The 10,390-nt window shown below is 38.2% G+C and overlaps 2 protein-coding genes across 3 annotated transcripts; one reads left to right on the top strand and one right to left on the bottom strand.

Moving 5' to 3' along the window:
• Nucleotides 1-583: 583 nt before the first annotated feature.
• On the bottom strand, nt 584-3,444 carry RB195_009199 (uncharacterized protein; the record flags this gene model as incomplete). Of its 2 annotated transcripts, XM_064196075.1 has the most annotated exons (5): nt 584-630; nt 691-862; nt 917-1,102; nt 1,161-1,416; nt 3,419-3,444. In XM_064196075.1, the coding sequence occupies 5 exons, from the start codon at nt 3,442-3,444 to the stop codon at nt 584-586; spliced, it is 687 nt and encodes a 228-aa protein (XP_064047219.1). The 2 variants fall into 2 exon arrangements, with proteins under 2 accessions (XP_064047219.1, XP_064047220.1); XM_064196074.1 differs by lacking the exon at nt 3,419-3,444 and having other exon boundaries at nt 1,161-1,415.
• Nucleotides 3,445-3,933: 489 nt separating this feature from the next.
• Nucleotides 3,934-10,156, top strand: RB195_009198 (uncharacterized protein; the record flags this gene model as incomplete). Its single annotated transcript, XM_064196073.1, has 4 exons — nt 3,934-4,045; nt 6,215-6,348; nt 8,842-8,979; nt 10,043-10,156. The coding sequence occupies 4 exons, from the start codon at nt 3,934-3,936 to the stop codon at nt 10,154-10,156; spliced, it is 498 nt and encodes a 165-aa protein (XP_064047218.1).
• Nucleotides 10,157-10,390: the final 234 nt, after the last annotated feature.

The following is a 10,390-nucleotide window of genomic DNA, read 5'->3' as shown; positions in this document are numbered from 1 at the left end:
AAAGCAATCAGCCAAAAGTATCCATTGTATTCTGCAAATCCTATAGGACATGATATAGTAGTCGACGTGATTATGGTGACCTCCTTTGAGGACGATTGTTTTAGAACTTTTTGGAGAAATCGGGTGGCGAAACTGATGCAGACAGTAAGCGAAAACCTCAAACTCTGTCTTTTCATACCACTTCGTCAACGTGGATCGATTAGTACCACGTCTCTTTCATGAGAGTTCGTATTCTTGAGAAAGAAATATTTCGAGTCACTCTATCTACTCTTGTTTACTACTTTTACTCTTGCTACTCTTGCTTTTTTTTAAAGATATTTCTTTGCTTCTCGGAATGATTATGTTGTAAAAGCCGTGCTTGATCAAATTCTATCCCTAGTTCGGCTAAGAGCGAGATGTGTTATTAGTGAATCAAACGGATAGTCTTTTCAACCTGTCTTCTATGGTTCAATTTAAAAAGGTCAGGTTTGCTTCTCAGTTCGTGTCTTTGGGCTCAGTTCACACTAATTGCACGAACGAACAAAATGTGAAACTGTAACGTTTGTAGTTTTATTGCACAAGAAGTGAGCAGAATTTGATGTGTTTATGTTCTAAATGCTCTCCAGCGTCGAAATCCGCCGTCGTTACTCCCTGAAAGAGTGATGGATAAAAAATCCTAGCACATGTGTGGAGGTCTTAGCAATGACCAACATTGGTGTGGCTTCCTTTCGTTCTCATTCACGAAGTGCGGTTGAAATTCATGGAAGCCGTTCATATTTGCATGAGAATGTTGTCCTGAAGCTCTTTTCGGTCCCCATTTTCCACCATATAGATCGTGCGATGGCATGAACTGCCCGATTATGAACATCAGCACCCGATATAGCTGCAAAATGTGTGAGGTATAAACGTTGACAGCGTTTTCCATAGAAAAACTCACTTTTGGGTTTTCGGCGTAGAGCGTTTTTACGGCAGAATGTAGTTCAAGGATGGTTTGATTCTTATTGGCCATAAGAGCAGAACCTTTCTCCATTGCAGCTGGGAGTTCAGCGATAAGGTTTGTGGCGTTCTCTTTTGCTTCACTGTTCATCTTCTCCATTTTTTCGTTGAAATCTTGCAACTTTTCCTAAGAGGACCCTAGATTTCACGGCAGCAATCGATTATGCGCAATTAGCGAATCTTACCGAAAACCCATATTTTTCCGCCCATTTCTGAACTTCTTCTTTCTGCTGAGCAATCGTCAATTCCATGTCGCCTAAGATTGCAAAAAATTCGCGTTGAGCTCCTCGGCTAGCACTTTGCAAGAAGGGTGGGGGAGGCATCATGCCATGCGGACTGTTTTCTCCGCCATGATCATGTCGTTTGGGAAAACCATTCCATCCTCCTTGTTTACAAAGTGCTGTTGTCGCTACAATCAGGATCGAGACAGGAATCTTCATTCTGCAATGTAAGGACCGTTTGAAGGGAAAACTTAATTGCTGTAATGGAAGTTGCCGTGAGCAAAAGGAACTTGGTGCTGAACCTAGCTGATGCGGAATCATACCGGCAGCGTCCTTATATTCAGTAATTCTGATGCTGATCTTTCTTTTTTCACTCATAGATGTCTGACACAAGGCTATATAAACATAATCATGATATTTGCACCAAAAAGGTAAGTGTCAAATAAATTGCCCTCTTTGTCACATACAATTCATGACCATAGATGCGGGGATGCTGCTGTTGTACAGCAAATGTGCTCATTTTATAATGATTCAGAGGAGATTATTTGGAGAGCTTTGAATTTTGCTTGGAACGTTGTGTGAGTGCACTGAAGCTATTTTCATCACGTTGGAAGCTAATCCAAAGCAGTATTGAAAACGTTATTGAGATAGTAATAACTATCCACCATTGTTAAGTTACAAGAAGACATTCAAAGTTTCGCTCTTTTCAGTGACCAAAGTCTAGGAGTGTCTCTATATATCTGCCCACAAATAAATGACAAAGTTGGCCGTGATGCATTTGAACAGCAACCGCCAGTCCGTGAGCTACTGGGCACCACGCGTTATTGAAATCTCTACGATAACACCGCTTGAGCGACGCTCAGAATTCTTTGCGAAGTACCTTAAAGGCATCACCCCACCAATCTGAGGTGCTACGGATTTCAGTTGGGATATTGGTATACGGGATCGTAGATTAAGGAGAGGGGAGGTGATCCCGTCCATTTCTTCCTAATTGCCGTAAAGCGGCCCGGAAGATGCGGCTTCGAGCGTTCTATTTTCTACAACGAGTTCGATTGTAGTGCTCCAGTTTTGTGCACGCGCTACATCCTCTGGGCCCTTTTTTACGCCAATTAGCAAGAAATGGATGGAATCACCCATCTCTCCATAATCTACGATCCCGTATACGAATACTCCACCTGAAATCCGTACCATGTCAGATTGTTATTATATTGCTGTTATTTGTGCCCTTTGAGCAAAGACTGTAGTCACTGAGCAATTCTTAAGCTAGGGAAGTATTTGTGCGCATGCCCGAACAAATCAATGAACAGCACTTCCAATATTAAGGTAAAAGAATCTTCAAAAACAAAATCAGCACAGCTTGATAAAGAATGAGGTCTATTCTTTGCTAATCAAAATTCTCACGTTCTTTGTATGTGATCTTACTCTTTGTTTCACTGTGAGGGTTTTCAGTGACTTGATTAATTTACTATTATCATTATTATTATTAACTCTATTTGTTTGCCTCTTTCGAGATTATTCCGCTTCTAAAAGCATATCATTCGCCTATCTATAAGAATATAATTTTATGTTTCTTCTGCCACAACAAAACCACGGAATGATTTCTTTTTTGAGCGGGTTAATTTCCAGTTCTCACAGCTTAATTCTCCAACTTAGTTGGCAAAAACGAATGAAATTGTTGCAGCTTCGCAAACATTTACTGGTCATATCGATGTAATGACTCTGGTTATTTCCGTTGTTCAAACATCGTTAGCGTTTGAATAGGGTTCTGACAATGTATGTGTAAGTGAAACATATATACAAAACCCTTTTGTGCTTTTGTGCATATTTATGTTTATATCAGTCTGAGCGTCTGAATAACTCCGCACTTTCATCGTTATCTTGAGGTGGTAGGATCGCTTCGCTGGGAAACATGGCAAAAATTCAGAGCAATAATGTAGTAGTGCGCCCTTTTTTATAGCAACATCAAAGGTTTTAAATTGATTTTCTCGAGCTGTAGCCAAGATTGGAATTGATCGTCTTTATTAAACAACGACTCTGCACAACTCCCAGCTGCGTGGTTTGCCCGTATGGCAGAGAGGGTGATTGCATGGTATAAGGAGTAGTGTATCGTATCACGTTCAGGTTGTGCGGTGACGATTATATAAGTTAAACGAGAATTCCAGAGCGTATTAGGGTCAAGGAGCATCTAGATGGACTCGCAAAATCAAAAACCTTCACCCCACTTGGAGCACACCGTAGAATACTTCATCCAAACTCCGAAATAGAGGTAGACGTTCGTATGTTATCCTGCGAGTTCGAGATCACAGCACGCAGAACACTAGAGGCCTTCTGGATAACCGCCAAAAGTCTAAAAATGAACAAGAAGGATGAGTGCATTGCTATCACAAACGAGTTATCCCCATATCAAGACCTATGCGGGTTTTGATCTACGGGGCGGGCCGTGAGGTCCCTATATAAAACCCTTGTGACTCATATTTGTGGTACGTGGTGGTCTGTTGCGTCACCAAGTCTAGCTAATGAGGTAAATACTAGCCAATGTGTTGCTGTTTGAGTTTGCCTACCGTTTAGTTTACCGTTCTGTAGGGTGATGAGGCGCTTGAGAGGATCAATCCTGGCTTTGAATCTTCCAGGCTCTGACGATGGCGATAACGCCGAAACGTTAGTCGTTGTTTAATAAAGACGATCAGTACCAATCTTGGCTACAGCTCAAGAAATTAATTTAAAACTACGTTTCAACATGCCGAGATTCAAAGACAGTCGAACATGGGCAAAATCAAAGGTGTTTCAGTCTTTAACAACCCTTTTCCTGGGAATCTTATCACAGATGAAAGATATGGAGCGCGGAGACGGTAAGCTACTATTCCAATAGCTGTTTGCGTGTGCACGTACAATCTCCGTAGAGATTGGGAATAGCGAACACAGTAAGCCGTCGGAAAGTACAAATACAGAATCATAACTCGGATGTAGACGCCACCATCATGAGCAGATTTCGGACGTCTCATGTATTTTTTTGACAAACTTTCTGTAGTTGTTGCCTGCCATCGATGCAACAACTCATTACAAAATTAACTCCACTCTTATTTTCTAGCACCTGCGCACCGTTTTGACGCTGTGGGACCCATCTGTAAACAAGTGCACCAAGCCGGAGCTGAACTAGCCTTACTGCATGAACTATTTTTGTGATACACAGACTGCGCCCTTTATTATTTATTATTTATTAATATCTTTCTATGTATCAAAGGATGAATGTATGTATGTGGAATTTGAAATTTATCTCGTAATTTTTTGAATAAAGTCTCTTTATTTAACACATGAAGTGCGCGAGAATGAGTACAGAAAAGAAAACGATAAGGACGAAAAGACGCTATCAGGCTTCTGGATAGGAGTTAACAAAAAGAAAGAAAAACTGCTAATCGTATTCAGAGAATTGGCGACATTTTCAAATTGGTACCAACTTCCTGACACACCTCATACCACAGGGCGATTATAAAATCTTCGTAAGATGTTGAATGAATTCATTTTACAGAATGCTAAACAAAAAGTAGTGATTGATACATTGCATGATAGGACACATTTCCAAGTTTCTTATACATCATTAGAAATGTTCTATCTGCTCTACTCGTGATTCACGACACACATCTATGCAGTGGTCAAATTCAGCTGATACACTTCAAGCATGTTACAGTCAACGTTCACCAGCGCAGCAGTGTTGCGATCCTGAAGTTCAGCCAATGTTGAAGTAAAAGGTGGTACGTACACATTCTCTTCCACGTATGTACAAGGAAAAAACTCACAAACTGTAAGGTCGGGAGACCTTGGGGCCATCTTGAGAGAACCCTACGAGATAGGTGGTCGCCCGGAGCTTCTTCCGTTACAGAGGCAGCCTGTTTCCTTAAACTGTCGATACCATCGCAGAATGCTTTGATGGTTTGGTGGCTGTGTGTTGCGCCTTCGGAATGCACGCTGCACGGTGGTCATGAATTTTTTTCTTATCACATTCCAAGACACAAAATTTTCTGTTGATTAGTGGCCATTTCGCAAATCGTCATCACCCCTCCATTTGGTGAGTCAAAACGGAACTTGCAATGTCATAAATACAACTTTGAAGTGCTTTTTCTAATGGTTATTAGTATAAATGGGTGGGCATTGTATATTCGAAGCTACAAGATGTCAAAATCCGAATGAACCATTTGTAATCATCCTGTATTTTTGATTTATCTCTTCTATTTAGTTGGCATATTTTTATACAAGCAAAAGAAGAGAAATTTCATTTTAATACACACGAGCTTTAAATTAGGTCATAAGAAAAGAAAAGATGTTTCATGAAAAGGTTCCGCTGTCCATTCTGATTCATATAAAGGTCCAAATTGATTTGTTAAACCATCACTTTCAAAGGAAATCGTTTGGGTAGATTTCATCTCCAAAAGAAAAGTCCTAGGACTTCTGTAGTTTACACATGCAGTTGTTGAACACATTTATCACACTTGGTTATTCGTACTACTGTACTTTTCACGGCGCTTTTAAAAATATCTTAAACTTCACCTTTGAGAGCTGTGATATTTGAGTGGCCGAACACGATCTCAATGTCCCTGGATGTATTGCAATGGCATCAGCCATTCCAGCACAAGATTTTTCTAAACCTCTTTGCTTAGGCTATCTAAGCCAGCAAATAAGGCAGCAAATGAAGTTAATAATGTTGCTACAGAGCTGCACAGAATTTATTTTGCACGATGCTTTTTTTCGAAAGAAAAAAACACGGAACCAGTCAGCCCCTAAGGGCTCGCTATAGCAAAAACTGAATGTATCTGAAACTGAATGTAAACTGAATGTATGTAGTGTACACTGGTTGTCAGCTTAGATGAGGTCATTAGAAGTTGTTCGTTCGTTTAGGAAAACACGTGTTGAAAACGAGTGTTGAAGAGCAAGAAAAATGATTTTTCGTTTTTCACGCAATTTTTTTTAATTGAAGGATTGTAGATGTTTGAAACACTGACTTGTGCTGATTTCTTTCCTCTAAGCGTCAGCTAATCCTTCATTAGCAACACAGAAACAGATCACAATGGCTCCATTCGGTCAAAATTTGGTTCATCTTCTACATTCCACACTTTGTACCCCTGAATCAAACGATGTATCAGAGATGTGCGACTCGGCTGTAAGTTGCCTTATTTGGATGATCGTGGATGCTGCATGTATTCTGTTGTAATGTTGGTACTGAAGTTCTGTTGTACTTTCTCATGTACTATCATTAAAAAAATATATCTTAGATACCCTGGCTCTATAAATAAATCTGCAATATTAAAATCTTCAAAGTTGCTCTAAAATTAGAGACTGCGTCAAAGTCTTCTCGATGTCCAAGAAAAATGTCCAAGAAAAAAAGGAGAGTGAAGATTTTGAATGATGCCATCAATTCTTAATTGAAAAAGAGTGAAACTTGACTTTCCTACCGTTTCAAGCAGTTCACAAGTCCTGGGTAATGTAATGAGAGAATCTTCTTGACGGAATCTGTTTTCTAAATGGACTGTGCTACGAGGACGTCAACAAGTCAATAAGAAATAAATTTTTTTTTGGTTCTAAGGTGAAAGACTTATACTTTACCTACTTTCATGCTTATGTCCGGATTGCTTAATAATCGATAGAAGCCTATGGCTTTACAGTTCAGGAAATCTTAGCCAGGGCAAGATTGTCCAAAGGATCCTATAAATTCTAATTTGCGAACCTAAGCTAAACATGAATGTTTTGATTATTTTTTTTTTTGCATTTCACTATAGTTTTCCAGTAGCTTGACCTTTCCTTTTGACCATTCTTAAAGAATTTCCACTGATTTTCAGTTTTTACTGTCCCGAAAAATCAACTCCTACAGCTCAGACCAAACAACAGTAATGGGCTTGGATGAGAGTGAGTTGCTGGAATAGCCATCGAATGGGACCCGTTGCCCATTTTGGGGCGAGTTTCTACAAATTGGCAATCAAACGAATTATCCAGCACTGGAAGCTCCGCTACACATCCAGCTATAAACTACAAGCGCCTAAATCTCATTCCTCTCGACACTCACTTTCAATCACCCGTTTCCCTACGAACACTCCTTTTTCTGTGTTCACTGATGTTCATTTTAAATAAACAAATGTACTTAAATACAGTACTGTAGTACTGCTTGAAGTTAAGCTAAAGTTAAGTAATTGTTGTGCTAAATAAAAGAAAATTCATTGGCTTAAACGTATCTTAAAATATGTTAAATATTTCACCGACCAATAGGCATCAGACTTTTTAATGGCAAAAACCATCTACGCCGTAATAGATTCATCAATGAGTAAAACAAGAATAAGCTCGTTATTTTCATTAAGGAACATGAGAATATATGACCTTAAATAATCAATTCTTTCTTCTTCTAAACTATGGGCTCATAATCGAAGAAAGAAATAAAAAAAGATCGAAGAAACACACTGTAATCATCAGTCCTCCATTCAATGTCTCGATCCACTGGCTTTTTGCAGCGCCTAACCGATGCATATAAAAGTGATATGCGCTCAAAATCTCTTTCTTCAGCTTTACCCTCATCCATCCTCATAGTAGTGAAATTCAGTCGTTCTCAATGGTAGCTATTCAAATTCACATAGCTATATGTTTGTAATCATGATATATGTTTAATCCAATAAGAACAAAGTTACTGCAGAAGAAGGCATTTTTTTTTCCTTGACAGAAAAAAACATTGGAAATCTTTAATCCGAAAATATACGTACATATGTTCGAATTGTACGATGATTTTGACAATTTTTACTTTGTCTTCAAGGGAACTCTGCAGGACTGAAATGATTTCAAACCAGAAAAAGTTCTATTCATGTTTTTGTTTGATACTGGCGGAATTTGTCCAAATACAAAATTTAATACGCGGGAGCATTCAGAGGTAAAAAGAAAGAGCACTAGTTCCACTTCATTGGAAGGTCATAGAATTTTCGAAGGTAATCTGAAAAATTAGTTTTGCCAAATGTCCATTGCCATCGAAAATTCGTAAATAATCGCCTTTTATGAGTGTAACTGCTAAAAAGCAACTACGTAGAGTTAAAAGGTTAAAGGCATGCACCTGGCTCTGAAACATTATTTGACTGCAACCTGTTTTTTTTTACTTTATTTTTGTGAGTTAATTTCTGGCTTGCCAAAAATCTTAAATTCCCCTATGAGAAATAAATTCCTATAAATTGGTCTTTTACAGGAAATTCAAAATGAGATAAAAACGTTGACAATGTGTCTCGACCTGACGATGTTCTTGAGAAATCCTGACATACATGTGGGATGAGTGTTAGGATTTCTCCATCCATAGTTATTAGAAAGAAAACACAGTGAAAGAAACTATGAACTTTTTCCAGAAAAATAAGAGAAAATGCATTTATTTTCCAAGTCGCTAACCTTTTTTACCTTCACAACCACATTTTTTTCATTTACTGCAAAATTTAAACGTCAGAAATTTCGTTACACCTCTGATTTCTTTGAATGATAATTGCACATATATAAATTGAATTAGATAAACTGGTAAAATTAATTTTTTCTTCGGATATTTGCATACCCTAAGACTATTTTTCATATCAATTTGTTTTTTTCTTAAAGATCCGCTTTCTTATTCTTAAGGACATTCCACTATCTGTAGGTTTAGGTGCAACGAAAAGTCCAAACATCGGATTTTCAAGGAAATTACACCATCATGCTAATGGACGCCCGTTTCTCATCCGAATACTCGCAGCTGCCGGAGCCAAACCCATGGGACCTCGATCAACTGCTCGAAGGAGAACAGGTGAAATTCGATTAAATGAACATAGAACATTATTTAATAGCTGAGATCGTTTTGAGGGATAGAATGAGAATGTGAATTAAAATGAATTCGATGGACTAATTCGTATCGTTGTCCTCTCTCAAACGATATAAGGCCAACAACGAAGACGGGAGTAAATGAAACCTCCTTACCGTGGATGCTTCTCGAAATGGGGCCCACTGAGTATTTCTTACTCATGTATAGCAAAAATATATGTATACTGTAGCTACAGTTGGTGTTTGTGGATGAACACCAACATAATATCCATAAAATATTGATATAAATGGACCTCAAACGATCTAGTAAATGATAATTTAGTAAAAGTTGACTAAGCTATCCGATAATGTAAAACAATTCTATAGGTAACAAAATAAAGCTGTTCTCCAGGAAATGATTTTTTTTTCGCTTTATTTAACTAATTCACAACTTTTCGAGAGGTAATAGAGAACATCGGTTCAATGAACGGGTAAATATACCGCTATTGCGAGGCATTCCATTGTTGATTTCGTGGAGAAAAATTTTCTGAGCAAAAAAAATTAGTTTACCCTGTATGAACTTCTGCGATGATCTGTCATTTACTTCTCAAAGGTTTTCTCTTCTTTTTCTCTGAAAAAAAGTACCAAAGAGGTGCCGTTGGTTTCGGACACAGCAAAAAAAAAACGGGAAAAAATTAAATAAGGACTGAAACTTTTAACGTTTATTATATTTTGTATGCATAACAGCTAAATGAATCTCATCTTCAGGCATAAGTTTCCTCTTAATCCAGTAAGAGCTGCACAAGTTTCGATGGACATCATCCATCGAAATGATTAATCCATGGTTGTTGAGGGCATCTTTTTTTTCTTTGTTCTCCTTGTATGAAGCGAATGAGTCTGCCCTTTTTCTGACTTGCTTTAGACAAGCCATCAGCCGCTTCTTCAATTCTTCTCAGATCCTTCACAAACCTCCAGTGGCAGTGAAGGAGCTGACAACAATACCATGGGATTTCTTTGTTGAATTTATGCTCTCATATCGTGTTCGCAGAACATCTTTATGTTATTTTCAGCTTGCCAACATCACTAGACTAACGTATGAAAAATACCATGTAGAAACGATTCAAGATATGGAACGAAATCCCAAGTTTTCTATCGAAACTATGAACGTTTCTGAACTTGCTTAGAAGAATAGTATTATACCTAAATTAATTAAAATGTTTTCCAGCTTTTCCTTCTAAAACTTGTTTTCTTCTCCTTCTTTCCTACCTTTTTCATCTCTCTTCCTTATTTTCGGAGCTAATGCCGAACTTCCTGCATTTAGAATGAAGAATTTTAAGAAATTTTAATCTTTGGTTCTGAAAGGCTTCTCCATAGTTTCTTTTTTTTTTCTTCTCAAAAGCTCCCATTGTCTGTGCTTG

Source organism: Necator americanus, chromosome III, assembly GCF_031761385.1.
Source record: "Necator americanus strain Aroian chromosome III, whole genome shotgun sequence".
Lineage (NCBI taxonomy): Eukaryota > Metazoa > Nematoda > Chromadorea > Rhabditida > Ancylostomatidae > Necator > Necator americanus.
Note: the sequence above shows the minus strand (reverse complement) of the source record. Positions and strands in the feature narration are given on the sequence as shown.